General features: G+C 38.2%; 1 protein-coding gene across 5 annotated transcripts in view; it reads left to right on the top strand.

Annotated features, from left to right (window-relative positions):
* The window catches only part of NUP205 (nucleoporin 205), a 76,239-nt gene that overhangs the window by 36,890 nt on the left and 21,451 nt on the right, over positions 1-17,898 (top strand). For all 5 annotated transcript variants that reach the window (XM_073327396.1, XM_073327394.1, XM_073327392.1 and 2 more), the window contains 12 exons: positions 1,525-1,662; positions 1,935-2,124; positions 3,166-3,286; positions 4,041-4,122; positions 4,583-4,747; positions 9,254-9,378; positions 10,334-10,448; positions 12,142-12,291; positions 13,660-13,734; positions 14,463-14,620; positions 16,466-16,546; positions 17,008-17,199. In XM_073327396.1, coding sequence (XP_073183497.1) covers positions 1,525-1,662; positions 1,935-2,124; positions 3,166-3,286; positions 4,041-4,122; positions 4,583-4,747; positions 9,254-9,378; positions 10,334-10,448; positions 12,142-12,291; positions 13,660-13,734; positions 14,463-14,620; positions 16,466-16,546; positions 17,008-17,199 — 1,592 coding nt within the window. The remainder of the gene's footprint in view (positions 1-1,524; positions 1,663-1,934; positions 2,125-3,165; positions 3,287-4,040; positions 4,123-4,582; positions 4,748-9,253; positions 9,379-10,333; positions 10,449-12,141; positions 12,292-13,659; positions 13,735-14,462; positions 14,621-16,465; positions 16,547-17,007; positions 17,200-17,898) is intronic.

The following is a 17,898-nucleotide window of genomic DNA, read 5'->3' on the forward strand; positions in this document are numbered from 1 at the left end:
ATGCCAACCTTGAACTTATGGGTCTAGGCTTTAAACCTTATATCTTGTCTCCATGACATGGCAACCAGATTGGGGAAATGGTAATTGGTTCACCTTTTAGGACTGGATCTCAATTTATTAATTACTGGCTATATGGGGAGACATCAGTCATTTGCCTACTGTCTTCTGTGGTTTACCAATAACCATTTGGCAGCTGGTTTGTGGGGAACCTCTCTGTCTTAGGACATAGGCACTGCTACTTTATGAGAAGAAAGCATTATATTTGTTGTGACTTTGCATTAGATTTTCTAGTAACTATAATTATCTCATTAAAAGCAGCATTTGACAATTTATTTTAACTTTGAGATTTTAAATATCTTATTCTTGGGCCTGAATTTCTGTTTCTATGGCTTATATCTAAATCTCCATTGTAATCACACAGCCAGTTAAGGATGCTTACTTGATGTGTTCTGTAGCCAATTTTCTATTGATGTTACTGAACAGTGAAGGTTATCTAGTTTAGAAATGATTCATTCTAGGATGTTAAAATTAGTACTTCCTGAACTCAATTTAATTTAATTTAATTTAATGAGGGATACTACTCTTCTGAGGCCAAGAAAGAAGGCAATTGCTGCATTATAGTGAGTTTGAGGCTAAAGTTGAGTTTATTCATCTTAGTTTTGTACTGCACATTTTTTAATGTGAGGTTTCCTCTTAAAGTTTTTCACTAAGTGATGCTTGTTAATTTGCTACAGGCTCAAAGAACCTTTAGAAACAGTGCGTAGGTGGAGAGACAGGCAGAAATATGTCTTTCTAGTAAGTTTGGCACAGACTGGAAGGCCTCTAGATCACACAGTGAAAAGGATCCTCTCAGCTCCAGTGTTTGTGTCCTACATCATCTTCCTTTGTCTTTTTTAGGGGGATAAGTAAACTGGGAGTGTTAATATAGACTTTTTCTTATTTACAACGTTTTTTCTTTTGCCAGTTGATTTTGTTTTCTGATGACCTTTGAGTATCATACCAACAATAGTTTTCTTCTACGCTCTAGTTCATTGCAGCAGATATTTATAATACGTATATTAAACATTTCATGCATCTTCAGTTTTCTTTTTTCCTCACACAAGGTCTTCAAAGGAATCTAAAGTAATGCAAATTTGTTTCTGTGATCTAAAAACATCCTGAAGAACCCAGAGTAGGTGATTCTGAAGAGATTGTGGCTGGGGCATCCTTTACTGACTTAAATGTAAAGGTTGGATGTTTCCAGGAAGAGTACACCTGGTGAAAGCTAAAATTCTGCTTTTAGATTTCGAGGTCTGTCTTATGGCAATCGCCCACCGCTATTCTTTCCTAGCTTTTATGAGCTGCTATCTGCTTAAGTGGCTTTTGGGTGGAAAGTGCTCCAAAGAATTTTCCTGTGATATATCACATTGATTGCTACAGTAGCTATTGTTGAGATGTTTTCTGGTATGGAATGGAGTAAGAGGATGCCTCTGACAAACAGAATGACTAGTAAGTAATTTCCCCCATTTTCTTTTTCTTTTTTAGGAGAAGAAATAATAGCACATAAACCACCTGGATTCAGTCTGATGTATCATTTATTGAATGAGTCACCAATGTTGGAACTGTCCCTTAGTCTGCTGGAAGAAGGGGTTAAACAGCTTGATACGTATGCCCCCTTTCCTGGTATGTGCCATTAGTTTATTTTTAAAATATTAATGAAGAGTTTACCAACAGCGATGTGACACTGGTATTTCTATATATCTTCTGTTTCTCAAATATATAAAGTTATGTTCTGAGGGAAGTTAACTGAAAAAAAAGTTATCGGATCTCAAGGTACTTTTCTGAAAGAGTACTTTGATGAGCTGTTCAAATATTACCTTTTTGTAGAGGCTCCAGGAATTGTGGCTTGCTTTGTAACTACTGTATGTGTTTGCTTTTTTGCATATGTACTATAGGGAAGATGCATTTGGAGAAAGCAGTGCAATATTGCCTTGCACTTCTTAATCTGACCCTACAGAAGGAGAACCTCTTTATGGACCTCTTACGTGAGAGCCACCTTTCCCTAATTGTCACACCTCTGGAACAGCTGCTGCAAGGAATCAACCCCCGCACTAAAAAGGCAGACAATGTGGTAAACATTGCCAGGTAGGCACAAATTACTTTGGGGGGCAGGCACTTTGGCTGTGTTGGAAAGTGAAGAGAGGCCATTGTGGCTGTAATTCTTCAGTTGCATCCACACAGTAGACCCTTCTGCTTGCTCAGAGCCTCGCTGAACAGTGAATTCAGCACAGCTTGAAGGGTCCACCTGCATACATTTGATTGCAAAAGTGGGGCAATTCCTCTGTTCTGAGGAATTCTTCTGAGTTACTCATACTTTTTGTGAAATTCCGAACTTTTAAATTCATTGCTTACCTGTGTATAACCTTCATTTCTCCAACCTGGACTTTTTCACGATAGCCATAGATTCGGCCAGTAAAAGTTCCTTTGACCTAATCTGCCACCCTAGCCTTTTGCAGCACTGCTCATTAATTATTCCCATTAAAGGGATACTATTAACTTGATTTTCAAACGGAGAGCAATACAGTTTCAAGTACCACACTTGCCATTGAGTCTCTCTGCCAATGTTTGTGGTTTACACTGGCATTTTACTATAGGCAGGCCAATACAAACAACTGGAAAACTGACTACAGAGGAGAAACAATGAAATCATTACACACACAGCCCTGTAAAAACAAAGTGTGTAGTTTTTTCTCTAATCCTCTTGTTATCGTAATCTCAGATGTTACGTATAGCAATAGTAAGTATACAGTTTTCAGATAAATGTCTTTCAGACCATTGCTCTTTGTCCACCTATTTCCTAAGGGTGTATCCAAATGCCTTCTTTCATTTATATTGACCCCTTTAAGGTGGATATAGAGTAAAGGAAACAGCAGAAAAATTTCTGGGAGTAATCTCTCTCCTGGTCAATCTTTATTACTGGTGTGGAGAGTGTTTAGCTGCTGTGTACCTTTTGTAGACAAAATTCTCAATCTATAATTTAAAAAGTTTGCTATATATACAGGATTATTCAGATTTTATTTTAAATTGTTTCAGTTTACAAATGCTCTTTTTTCCTCTGGGTAATATTCTCTGGGAACTCTGGAGTGACCAACAATTTAATTACATTATTCTTGCAATTTTTTAAAGGTATCTTTATCATGGCAACAGCAATCCTGAACTGGCTTTTGAAAGTGCCAAGATCCTTTGTTGCATTTCTTGTAACTCCAACATTCAGATAAAGCTAGTAGGAGATTTCACACATGATCAGGTAACCACCATTCTGTTTGAATTTGGGGAAAGAAAGTAGTGATGGAAAAACAATACTTTTACTACTTAATAAAAACAAACCTAGATTATATGTGATAAGGCTACATAGTGCCTTGTCTGTACAAAAGAACAGATCATTTTTCCATAGCACAGGGGTTCTCAAACTGGGGGTCAGGATCTTTCAGGGGGTCGCAAGGTTATTATATCGGGGGGGGGGTTCGCAAGCTGTCAGCCTCCACCCCAAACTCCACTTTGCCTCCAGCATTTATAATGGTGTTAAATATGTTAAAACGTGTGTTTAATTTATAAAGGGAGTCCCACTGAAAGGCTTGCTATGTGAAAGGGGTCACCAGTACAAAAGTTTGAGAACCACTGCCATAGCACCATAAAGATTGGTTACTTATTCATGGCATTACGTTTTTAATAGAACCTTTCCCACGATAAGGAGTGGACAGTTTTGTATGACATACTAACCCTTTTCTTTGGTGAGACTGTCCTCCCTAGGGGAGGTTAATGTAACGTATTTTTAAGACGTTAGAGTTTAAAATATTATTTATCATGTGGCTTAACAGTTGATGTATGCTTAGAACAAGTAAGACCCCAATAATGAATGCTCACTAGTATGATCACATTTTTGTCAATGAAATAAACTATAAAACTTCATTTTTTAAAATCATCTTGTAGTTAAATCAGTGTTTTATCTTCATCAAAATTCTCTGTGTTTTTCATTCCCAACCTTCCATTTCTGAATCCAGAGTATAAGTCAGAAGCTGATGGCTGGGTTTGTGGAGTGTTTGGACAATGAAGATGCAGAGGAATTAATTAATCCGGAAGATGGTATGTGACTGGTCACATTTTATTTACATGATTATCTTTTGTGTAGATTTCAAATTGCATGTATTTCCTTAGCATGCTTTCAGCAAGTACAGCTTTCAAATTACTGAGCAAGTAAACCCTGAAACGGTTATGGTTTTGGCATCTCAATTACACAGAGGGCCCCATAGTTGGATGAAGGGTATTCCTCGCTTATTTTAAATTAGGACAATATTGTAAGAACAGCCTATTCAAAATTGAACCAGTTCTTAAGAGAAAATATTATAAATTGCTCTGGACAAATTGTGTAGGATTATATTCAATAGTTATTTGGAATTAATTCCTGGAAATTTCTAGAGTGATCCTGAGTTTTACTTATAGCTTTCTTTTATTTGGTTTGTATGTTGTGGCGAGGGAGGGCCATGCAGTACTTACATTATCTTCGTTTCAGTTTTCATCTGACCTTTTTTCACTTTCTAATAAGATCTGGAATCTGAAAAAAAGCAGTCTCGGATCCACCATGAAACAAAAATCCACATCCTGAACCTTCTCATCACCTCTCTGGAGTGCAGTCCACCCAACCTGGCCCTGTATTTTTTGGGGTATGAACTGAAGAAACCTGTCAGCACCACAAATCTGCAAGATCCAGGTATGTGGATGAAAAGGGGATCTAGCATTTATCTAGCTTTTGTATCAATGTTGAGACCATATATTGGAAAGCTCAGTGGAAGAAATCCTGATTCCTCGTTCATGACATCAAAGGGAATGGCCTTAACCTTAAAGAATTGGATTTTAAAAGTATACTGATACTCAAATATGGAGTGTAAGCTACCACAGGACACATTCTTTTACACAGTAAGGAGAACCTGGAGATATACAGATGCTAGCCTGGTTTGAACCAGTTTTATCACATAGGAGTTGACCTTTCTTTCCTCAAGGTAATCCGTGGAAGAAGAAAGTGAATTTTTGCCTTGTAAGATGTATAAAGAAGGCCTGTAAAGTGTGTGTGTGCATGGGTGGATTTTCTTTTGTTAGAAACCTTTTAGAAATGTCAGGAATAGCGAGTCTCTAAAAAAAAAAAAAATTAATTGCGATTAATCACACTGTTAAACAATAGAATACCAATTGAAATTTATTAAATATTTTTGGATGTTTTCTACAGTTTCAAATATATTTATTTCAATTACAACACAGAATACAAAGTGTACAGTGCTCACTTTATATTTATTTTGATTACAAATATTTGCACTGTAAAAACCCAAAGAAATAGTATTTTTCAATTCACCTCACCCAAGTAGTGCAATCTCTTTATCATGAAAGTTGAACTTACAAATGTAGAATTATGTACAAAAAAATAACTGCATTCAAAAATAAAACAACGTAAAATTCAGAGCCTACAAGTCCACTCAATCCTACTTCAGCCAATCACTCAGACAAAAAGGTTTGGTTAAAATTTGTGGAAGATAATGCTGCCCGCTTCTTGTTTATAATGTCACCTGAACGTGAGAACAGGCGTTCAAATGGCACTTTTGTAGCTAGCGTTGCAAGGTACACCAGACCTTTGCTAGAACGCTCGTGTATATAGCACAAATTAGCATATAACAGGGTTGCGGCCATTGATCCCAAATTTAATTAGTTTAATTGCAATTCATTTTAACGCGGTCCCCACTATAATGCAGTCCCCGTGTTAACGTGGTACCGCGCATGGATCCCAAATCCCACGTTCTAGTGAGGGTCTGGTGTATTTACATGTCAGATATGCTAAACATTCGTATGCCCCTTCATTCTTCTTCCACCATTCCAGAGGACATGCTTCCATGCTGATGATGCTTGTTAAAAAAACAATGCGTTAATTACATTTGTGACTGAACACCTTGGGGGAGAATTGTATGTCTCCTGTTCTGTTTTACCTGCATTCTGCCATATAGTTAATCTCATAGCAGTCTCGGATGATGACCCAGCACATGTTTGTTTTAAGAACACTTTCACAGCACTTTCACTTTGACAAAATGCAAAGAAGGTACCAATGTGAGATTTCTAAAAATAGCTATAGCACTCGACCCAAGGTTTAAGAATCTGAAGTGCCAGTCAAAATCTGAGGGGTGAGGTGTGGAGAATGCTTTCAGAAGACTTAAAAGAGCAACACTCAGATACAGCAAGTACAGAACCCAAACCACCAAAAAAGAAAATCAACAACTGCTGGTGGCATCTGACTCAGATGATGAAAATGAACATGCGTTGGTCCAGTCTGATCTGGATTGTTGTTGAGCAGAACCCGTCATCAGCTTCGACATATGTCCTCTGCAATGGTGGTTGTAGCATGAAGGAACACATGAATCTTTAACGCATCTGGCACGTAAATATCTTGTGGTGCCGGCTACAACAGTGCCATGTGAATGCCTGTTTTCACTTTCAGGTGACATTATAAACAAGAAACGGGCAGCATTATCTCCTGCAAATTGTAACCGAACTTGTTTGTCTGAGCAATTGGCTGAAGTAGGACTGAGTGGACTTGAAGGGTCTAAAATTTTACATTGTTTTATTTTTGAATGCAGTTTTTTGTACATAATTCTACATTTGCAAGTTCAACTTTCATGATAAAGAGATTGCACTATAGTACTTGTAATAGGTTAATTGAAAAATACGATTTCATTTGTTTTTTTTACAGTGCAAATACTTGTAACCAAAAATAAATATAAACTGAGCACTGTACACTTTGTCTTCTGTGTTGTAATTGAAATCAATATATTTGAAAAATGTAGAAAACATCCAAAAATATTTAAATAAATGGTATTCTTATTGTTTAACAGTGCGATTTAATCACACGATTAATTGCAATGTGATTTTTTTAATCACTTGATAGCCCTTGTTGTGAGGTATATTTATGAAATAGACTTTTTCTTCTACCTCTTGTATAGATTGTTTTAGATAAATAGGTGTTAATGAAAACAACTAAAAACCTGTTTGGAGTTATCTGCAATAGGAGAATGCCTATCAAATTGAAAAGTAAGATCTACACAATCGTAATTAAGCCTGTACTTTTGTATGGCACTGAATGCTGGGCAAAGAGGAAGACGTAGGAGCAGATCTTGAATATAGCGGAAAATGAAAATGTTGAGATAAATGATTAGAGTTACAAGGAAGGACTATGTTCAGAACAAAAGCATTAGGGAAGTGTGGTGGTACTAATTATAGAAAGGTTGAGGGAATTCAGGTTGAGGGCATGTGAAAAAAGAAGATCAGAAGAATATATAGGAAACAGAGTTTTACCCTCCGCTTGTAAATTTAAGAGAAGTGTTGGAAGATCCAAAACTGGATAGATAGGTCGATAGATATCATACAAAAGTATTTGATTAGCTGCAGAGTTTCCAAGGAACAGCTTTAAGACAGACTGGGATGAAGAAAGACTTGAAGAGCCAACCCCATATAGATGGGACAAAGCCTTGAAGAAACAAATATAAAACCTGTTTTAAATACTCTGAACAAAACCAAATACACCTCCCAATCAGCTTGCAATTGCTTGATGTTGGATATAATCCCAGCAAATTTCCAGTTGTCCATAACCTTCCAGGAAGAGTGGGGTGGATGGAACCTGAATTTGTAATGTGAAAAAAATAATATATTTATGCACCAAAAAGACACATAAGGAAATGAGTCCTTTTTTCCCACTTGCAGGTCACTTTTACTGGCGGACAGTGGGTTTGGCAGTTTCAAAATACAGTAGACTCTCATTAGTAGCAACATAACGGTGCACTTTTGCTATGTTGCTCCTAAGTGGCTGTTATGTGGAGCATTGACAATTCATATGGGGAAAGCGTTCCCAGCGGAAATGTTGCTCACATGCGGTGGTGGCACTTACAAGGTGTTGCTGCAAACAAGCATCTACTGTATAATAGCTTAACAATGGCCAGTTATGTAAACTACTTGATCTTATCCACAGGTGGCCTTACCAGGAAAGCTAGAGGCACTTAATATAGTCATCTTGAATGTCTCCATTCTGACCTAGGTGCAAAGTAGTTTTACATCATTATGACATTAAGTAGATCTTCAATTTATTATGACACTCCACAAGTATTTATATGTTTGACTTTCTAAAACTCATTTAGCATTGAAAACAGGTATGGAGATTTCAGTCCAGGTGAACATTATGTTTTTGGTTTAACGGTTTAAGTAAATTGTGTTGAATCTGACTCTAGCATGGAAAAAAAAAATTCTGTTCTTCTGATGAATGGAGATATTTAAAGAATGATTTTCAAGAGAATACCTTGAATATATTTAGGATCTTTTGGTTTGTTTTATTTCAGTTCTTTCTGGTAGGAAGTGATAGATGTGCATATCTGTGTGCAGCAGTTAAACAAAACATTTCACATTGGGATGCTTATGATGCTTTGCTCTCATGGCTTACGTTGCCATCTCAAATCCTTAATTTCTTATATCTCACTATAGACTGTTTATTATTATTTAGATACTATTAATCATTTTACAAGTTGGGTGATTATCATGCCATAGATTAACAAATATGATTAGTGATGTTTCCTCCCCATCCTACTCTTCAACCAGATTCTGAAACTACAGGCATGGAACTTGCTCTTTTTATCATTTGAAGGAGATAGTGATTGAAAAAAGAATGAAAAGAAAGGGCTCCATTTTCACATTGAATCATTTTTTCTTGGTTGGTGTGCAAGTTTAACCATGTAAATTTCACGATATAATCAATAGAAGACAAGAGTATTCAACTCTCCTTTCAATGGAATATTGACCAATAATTCAAAGCTTGGTAGAGAGCAGGAATCCCAAATTCTTACGCAATTTATCAAGAATATTAAAAACTTGTTGAATTCACAGTTTTTTAATAGCATTGAAGGAAAATGGTCTTAAATAAACTGTTTGACATATATGGGACTATTTGTTCTCTCTTTACTAATGCAAAAAAAGAGTCTGTCAAACATTTTCTTATGAATTTTAATAAGGTGCAATTCCCACTTCAGTTTATATTACCATACTGAAATCTCTGCCGGATTTTGTAATGCTGATACATGGAACTGTGTGTGCAATGCATGGTCTGTGTGAGGGTGAATATGTAAGCTATGCATGTTAATGATATTTATGAAAGTCAACCAATGCTAAAAAAAAATAATTAATCTTCTATTTTAAGGTGTCTTGGGTTGCCCCAGAACTTGCCTTCATGCTATCTTGAATATACTGGAGAAAGGGACTGAAACAAGGACGGGCCCTACAGCAGTGCAAGAATCTCCCCATCTTGCAGAACTGTGTTATCAGGTATTTTATACAGAATATTTTGTGTTGGCAGAAGCTGAAACAGGGTTTGCCACTTCTTGGTTAGTAATGAGCACAGAGGTGGTTGTGATTTGATACAGTTTTTGTTTCAAAATGTTTATGCTAGATTCTTTTACGTACTAAAACTTTTACTCCTTCTACCCATCAGTATGTAAAAATGGATTACTGCACATTTACAATATAAAAAATCTGCAGTCACGTCAAAGTTAGTAAATGGATACTCTTTATAAAGCAACCTTTGATTTGTGTTTCTCCTACTAGTGTGTGGCTGGTTAATTAAACAAGGAGTGTGTTACTCTGTTTTTGCACCATCAATTGTTTGCCTAGAGAATAAAAATTAAGACTAATCCTTACTTGTAAAGTGTGTGGAGCGTCTCCCCTTAACTTTGCAGCAATGACAAATAATTGTACTCTAAATGGACATAATTTAATTAGGCATGTATGCATCATTGATGAGCTAGGTGCCTTGCATATAAAATCAAATCAGATAAAAAATATAAATAAGTCAACATGTCATGCTAAAAGCCTTTCGAAATAAAAATGACTTCAAATGGAATTCATTCAAATTGGTTCTAAAGTCAGGAAGGAAGACATGTCACAGAAGGAAAGAGACATGGGATATAGTTCCTTCCTTTGGTGGATCCAAGAATTGAGAAGCCTCCATACCTTCCCAGCTAAGAGAACAGGATGGTGCTTATATGGTGCCACAGCATGTATGAACAGAAGCTAATTATCTACCTGTTCATCTAGTCCTTCAATGGTGTGACAATCTGGTGTTTGCTATAAGTGATTTATTCAGCCTTGGAGTAGACCAATGGGATGTTTGTTTTAAACACAGACACAGTATTAGTTAAGTCATGCCTTTTATTTTTCTTTTGACTTGGTGTCTTTTAAATTTGGAACAGAAATTAAACTCTTACTTTTGTTCCGTTATCAGGTGATCTATCAGTTGTGTGCATGCTCAGATACATCAGGTCCAACTATGAGATATTTGAGGACCAGCCAGGATTTCTTATTCTCTCAGTTGCAGCATTTGCCATTTTCTATCAAAGGTAAAACTTTTTTTTTTATTTAGAAGAAAAATTCATGTTAATTTAAAATTAAGTTTATCTCTTTGATACTGGGAGGAGTCAAGGTTCTAGGTAAATTCTTGGTTGAATGGATTTAATCCAACCTGTCTGCTGACTTGTTGATTTAGCCAAGTAATCTCCTTGGATTAGTTAGTCTGAAATCCAAACTAATTGGGAAGCTGTTGTATACCATCATATCAAGTTTGCAGACTGAGTAGGCATGGAAGAGAGAGACACATTTCAAGATACATTTTTTTTCTCAAAATATTTTATTGTGGTCTGCAGTTCATCCCTGTTTACTTTGCGAATCCCACAAAAGTCTAGAGTATTTGTAAATTTCACTTCCATTACAAATCTGTTAGATCCTACTATGGAATCTTACATTCTGAAAAGTGGGGAAGGCTTGTGGATCCAGGTAGAGCCAGGAAGTGAAGAATTGTTCGTTGCACCATGCCAAGTATGAATTTTATGAAATGTTATGAAGGGCTTCTTTGTTATGAATAATTGGCTGAGATTATTTCTAGTGCTGGCATTAATTTTTGAATAATACGTACATTTTAATGTTTCTAAAGGTATTTCTCAGCTGTAATAATGAGAATAAGTTTAAAAATTAATTGGACATAACAAAGGCTAGTCTAGGTGATGCAGTGTATTAATTTACTATTTGTTAGTGAATGTGTATATAGTGCCATGACTTTGGATAATCCTTTTTAGAGATTAAAAAACAGTGTCTCGCTCAAAGATTTTACAATCCTAAATTAGATGAACATAGAACATGAAGATTTCTGGAGACGACAATTCAAGCCTGGTGAAGTTTAACTAATGGCAGTGGGTAAAGTAGAGACACTACATGTGTAGCTACATGCTGCAATGAAAGGTTCCAGCAGCAGGGAGGCTGTGGGGAAAGGCTCTGTCAGCTTCTCCCAGCTGGAGCCTTTCCCTGTTGACTCTTTGTCCCTTGACGGAGCCTATCCCTGCTGCCAGAGCCTTTCTCATTGTGGCAGGGAAAGGCTCTGGCAGTCCGGAGGCGGTGGGACGCTACAGATACGGGAGGCACTGCTTGGGCTTGTAGAGAGCCCATTCATGGTATATATCTATGGGGTTCAGGCATGTAGGGTGCTCTGCTCTACTCCTCTGCTCTACTCATTTAAGCCGTGCCTCACCATCTATACTGCTGTTTACACCAATGCTAACTGCGTGTCCAGTGTGTGCTCTCCTTGCAGCTGTAAGTATAGACTTAGGCTGAGTACCTTCTGTCTCTGCTTAGTGCCTTGTTGATATTTATTCAGATCACAAAGACACCATAATTGATCAGAATTGACCCTCTTTGCTCAGAAAAGGCAGAGTACTGTGCAATGTAGATGGCGCTGCAAATTAAGACCGAGATTAATTGTCAGAATTTTTTGTGCATACATGTGTGACCACCGCTCACTGCAGCTATTCCTGGCGATGGACAGTTCTGTCAGTCCTTACCTTTCATGAGCAAGAAGTAAGGAAACAATTTAGCCAGGTTCAATTAAGTTGAAAATCACTTCTCTCACACAGCATTATAAAACCCATCCATCCAAACCACACCATCCAAAAAACCCCACCCAAACAAAGAAACAATTTTCTTGTAATATGGAATATTATTTTTACTCAGCTGTATGATTCTTTGTGTATCTCCCTTACCTAGAACATGAGATTTCAGCACTAAACCAGATGTCTTGGCTGATGAAAACTGCATCTATAGAACTGCGTGTGACATCACTGAACCGCCAGCGTTCCCACACACAGAGACTCTTGCATCTGCTGCTGGATGACATGCCTGTAAAACCTTACTTAGGTAAAACGGGGTATGTTCTGGGGGAGAATAGGGAAACCAAGACTTGAACTAGTGAGAGAGTCCTCTTTCCTTATTAAATTACTCCTCTTTTAATACATACACATTTTAGTTCTCATCTACCATTTGAAAACCTTTCTGGTATTTGGTTTGGTATTGACACTGCGAGAGTGAGGAATGTGGACTGCAATATATGGAACACAGGATTCCACTCTTTCTCCCTTTCATTCTTTTTTGTTTGGCTGTTGGTTAGTTTGAAGCGTCTCTGTTCATTCTTCTGTATCAGTCTGGACCAGGGGTTCTCAAACTTAACTGCACTGCGACCCCCTTCTGTCAACAAAAATTACTTCACAACCCCAGGAGCAGGGACCGAAGCCTGAACTTCCCTGAGCCCCACTACCCCGGGGTGGGGGGGCCAAAGCCCAAGCCTCACCGCTCTGGGCAGAGGGGCCAAAGCTGAAGCCCTCAGGCTTTGGCTTTGGCCCTGGACAGTGGGCCTCGGGCTTCAGGCCTGGACCCCAGTAAGTCTAAGCCAGCCCTGGCAACCCCATTCAAAGGGGGTCCCGACCCACAGTTTGAGAACCACTAGTCTAGACACTTGGTTTTAGAGGCAAGTAGATGGATTTGGTAAAATCATGTCCTGTATAAAAGGTTGATGGCTCATAGACCTTGCTTGTTTCTATCTCCCAGCAGGTGGAGTGTCTTCCTTGCTGGCTGGTTTAGATAAGGTTTTCACCCAGGCTGAAAGTCAGACAGTTTCACTCTTCACAAGTCTCTTGTAGCAAGTAGAGTCCCAAGTTATTTCAGGCTTTGAGGTTGTACCATTATGATACAATATTGTATCATGACAGTACTCATTGATGTAATGTTGCAACTCAAAGACACAATGTCACCACATTATATATTTACTTTGTTCTGCAAAACAAATGTTAAAAGGTGGCAGCAGAAATCTTCACATTATGAAATAAGTGGAATAGCCAAGGAGATGCACAGAAAGGGCCACAACCAAACAGTTTCTCCCCTATCTGCCTTCACCAGTCTCAACCCTGACCTGATTTTGGTGAGGTGGATGTCTAATTATTAGGAACTGGATTGAGACCATCTATTCATTTTACATTGGCCACCAAACAGTAATATCAATACTTATCATTTCCATTGTGTTTTAACCCTTTAAAGTATTCTACAGACATTACCAGTTACCAGTGAACAGACAATAACTGTTTTCACTTTCTACCATCCTAAAAGTAGTGACCTAAAAGTGAGAAATTGACTGGTCTGCTGTCGTGTTATGTGCCCTTTCAGGCTTGGTCAAATTGTTTGCATATTTTCTCTACTTTCGTTTTCTGATTTATTGTATTTCAATACCCTTAGCTGATGGTGAAGGAGGGATGGAAGATGAAAGTCGATCAATCAGTGCATTTCTTCACATTGACACTGCCTCCAAAGGTAAATGCTCTGGAGAGTCATTATTTCTTAATAAAGATTTTCTGCTTATGAACAGGAAGGGCTGCCTCTCGCAGATGTACTTCAGCATGAAAAATGGGAGACATAAGCAACAGCAACAATTGCAGTATGCAGACTATTATCTAGCATGGATTTTAGAAAGCAAGTGACAGTTTTATAATGAGGGAAAAATACTGGAACAGGAGAGGAGGTAAAAGAGTAATGCACAAGGGAGGGCAAAAGGCAGGAGGAGGCAGTCAAGTGAACTGGGACGTAACCATTTTGCGACTTGCTGTGACACACCCCTAAATAGTATCATTAAGTTTCTGTGACTGAAAATGTTTGCATTTGTGTTTAAAAAAAATTTTTTTTTTCTTTTTAAAACCTAGGTAACTAAAGTTGAACTCCTAAATACATGTCAGGCACCCAAATGTTGCTGCAAGTTCTCTTCACCTCTGAAAATCAGGCTGTTTTTATTTAGGAGCTGAATTTTACACACCTGAAAATTTTGGCCCATGAGCATATATAAAATGAGAAATGACGTTGTAGAAATAAGTTAGTCATCTAAATCATAAAAGACAAATATCTATTCTGTTAACATAGATTCATAGCCTTAGCTGCTCAGAAAGCTCTTCTTGTTAAAGTGAAGAATTGTATTTACAAAGGTCAGTTAAGGTCCCAGTAGGTCCTTGGTATTTCTGAATAGGATAACAGTTCATTTTCTTCCACAGTACGCAGAAAGATCTTGAGTATTCTGGATTCCATTGACTTCAGTCAGGAGATCCCTGAACCTTTGCAACTGGATTTTTTTGACCGTGCTCAGGTTGAGCAGGTCATTGCTAACTGTGAGCACAAGAATGCACGTGGGCAAGTTATCTGCAACGTCAAGGTAAGCAGTGTTTGGAGAGTGCTGTCTCAAGATAGACACGGTGTCTAAAATTTAATTTGGTAATTTTAAAAAAATGGCTGGTCGGGTTTGGGTTCTGTTATTATTGGTCATTGTACACACTGATAGTGACCCTGGCCCCGTGTTGGGATTTACCTTCCCAATGAGGTTTAGATAGTGGACAATTAAACTAAAAATATCTTTATTAGTTCAAAGGCTGATCAGCTCAGTAGCACGTTACAAGCATGCAACAATTGGCAATGCACTTATTATCTATCCCCCACCCTCCCAACCACTGTGAGCTGCGATCAGTTACAATAGGGCCAGGAGCAGAACCACCACCTCTACCAAGTGCTCCAGAGTCTTGGCTACCTGTGGACCTTCTGAGAAATTTCACCTGCTATTGTTGTTACCCTTTATTATCGAGTAGAAAGTTCTGAAGCACTCATAACTTGTTTTAACTGGATCTTGTTTGCTGCCCTTGCTGTTTCTCCTTCATTAGCTCAGACACAGGTCAAACAAGTTTTGTCTAGCAACTACTTACATCACTATAATTGCCTGGTTATTATATTAAGAGCCATTAGGTTTACCTCTGTTTACAGACCCAAACCTGTTGTTCCTTCTCCAAAAGAAAGTTTAGCCATTTCAGTATGTGAACACACAGTTATTTTTACTGTTTTTAGTTGTATGTTTCATCGTGTGAGCTAATTAGACTTAAAACTGATTTTCTTTTTAATGTCCATATCTTGTATAAGAGCTCTTGGTCCTCCATCTGTGTTATACTGATGATGGATGCTGTCAGGGGAGATTTTGTGCTCTGCAATGTTTTTCCATTCTAAACTCCTTCTCCCCCCAAATTTTGTTAATAATGTGACTTAAATTGTCACTTATTTATATACCTATAGATTGGAGTAGCATGCAAAGGCTGCAGTCAGGATCATGGTTCCATTGTGCTGGGTGCTGTATGAACATATAGGAAGACCAAATCCCTGCCTTGAAGACTTTAAAGTCTGTAAGACAAAGAGAAGATAAAGGGTTGGGGAAAGGATACAACATGTAAACAGTGATCTGGGTGATTGTAAGAACTTGGCCATGTTGATTCCAGGGTGTTCCATGTCTTTTAAAATATAATTGTTTTAAAAATCTTTAGGACTTTTTTTTGGAGTAGGGAGCAGTTGCAATTGAAGTGGGAAGAGGAAGGGATTGTGGGAATAAGAGGGGGTGGATAAAGGAAGAAGAAAACTGTTAGGGAAAAGGAGAATGGGAAGTGAGGAGAGGAGGGTGTGAAGCACAATGGGTAGAGAGAGTGAAGTTGGGCAGTTGAAGGGCTGCAGTAATAGGAGAGGGGTGAGATAAGGGGGGATATGCAAAATCAAGGAAGCTAAGGCCATGTCTAACTTAATGGGGATTGCTGCCTCTGCGATCAATGCAGCGGGGGTTGATTTAGCGGATCTAGTGAAGACCTGCTAAATCAACCACAGAGCACTCTCCTGTCAACTCTGGTACTCCACCAGAGTGAGATGAGTATGGTAAGTAAATGGGAGAGTGTCTCCCATCAACGCAGCGCAGTGTAGACACTGCAATAAATCGACCTAAGCTCCGTTGACTCCAACTATGTTACTCCTGTAGCTGGAGTAGCGTAACTTAGGTCGACTTACCTTGATAGTGTAGACAAGACCTAAGTGTGCAGCTGTCTCCTAAGCTGAATCCACTATGTTTGTGTTGCAAACATTTCCAGACAGCGGGGAAGTTCACAATCTAGACACGGCAGTATTTAGGCATACTGGAATCCCCTTTCATTCTGTTAGTTTGATTTTTTTTTTTTTTCTCCTGCTCTTTCAATTCCAGTATCTTCACAGAGTTCTGGTTGCAGAAGTTAATGCCCTTCCAGGAATGGCAGCCATAGGACAGAGACCTTTACTTATGGAGGTAAGTCTAGTCAAAATAACCTGGAGCTTGCCTTGGTAGAGAGTTAGTATGCGGCAAGCTGGGGTGTAAATCTACAGCACACGAGATTGCTGTGCACTAATTGTGTGGAACCTGCCTCCGTGCACTAAAAGTTCCCTTGTGTGCTTTGACCTACTGATGTTTGAAATGGGAGAAGGTCAAAGCACACGAGGGAACTTTTAATGCCTGGTAGCAGGGTCCATATGGCCAGTTAGTGCACAGCACTCTAGAGCTCTGTAGATTTACACCCTCCTTGGAAAAGTCCCTAGTCCCATTGAATTGAAAGAACAATCCCATTGCTTTTTCTGATAGCCTAAAGATATTTAAGTGGTTTGTTTTTTTTCAGAGACTATGACCATAAAGTAAGACAAGCCAGCTGCAGTCTGTCATCATATTCTTGTGCTATATAATCTAACTAAAATTTCCTTTTCTTGGGAGTCCAGGAGATCAACACAATTCTGCAGTATGTGGTGGAGCGGAACAAGTTGCTGCAGTGTCTCCATGCAAAGCGGCATGCACTGGAGTCCTGGAGACAGCTGGTGGAAATTATACTCACTGCCTGCCCACAAGACCTCATACAGGCTGAAGATAGACAGCTGGTTATCCGGGACCTCTTACAAGATGTGCATGACAAGGTAATGCTCTTTTGGAAACCAACCATCTTTTTGAACTGTGGTGGTACTTGATTTTGCATTAAAGGGAAAATTTCATCTTTTTACCATTTTACAAAACATCTATTGGGCTGTGTTCGTATTTCAGTTTTCCTCCATCACTATCACTATGCTAGTAAAAATTGCATGTGCTATGGAGAGAGGGAAGAGCGATCTATTTATTTATTTATTTATTTATTTTGCTAAAGCTTTTATTAACTTTGGCAAATGAATACTTTTTACCAGTTTGTAAAATGTGCCAAATCATTTTATATGTATAAAAAGGCAAGTTAGGAAAAGAACTTGGGTTGCAAAGGATATTTATATAAACAAGTAACTGAGAAGGTAATTTTACCCTTTAAATGGTCAAATGAAATGAAACAAATGAAGTACTGACTTTATCCCCTTCCTGAAGAATTCTTGTGGCTGCTCTCAGATGGGTACCAAGTTTTTCTAAATTGTGTCTTGTTTAACTTTTCCTTTTACTAATACGAATTTTTTTTAGATATTGAAATGTAACATGGCTGAATTGTTCTTTCTCTAACTTGTTTGTTTATATGTGAAATATTTAAAATCAGGCTTTAATACAGCCATTGCACTCTTCTCCCTTCTGTTTTCTGCCCAAATACATGTGTCGTTATGTTTGTGGTTTGGGGGAGTGAGAACCATAAGGCTAATAGTCTA

The sequence above is a fragment of the Lepidochelys kempii genome, chromosome 1, assembly GCF_965140265.1.
Source record: "Lepidochelys kempii isolate rLepKem1 chromosome 1, rLepKem1.hap2, whole genome shotgun sequence".
In the NCBI taxonomy this organism is placed as follows: Eukaryota; Metazoa; Chordata; order Testudines; family Cheloniidae; genus Lepidochelys; species Lepidochelys kempii.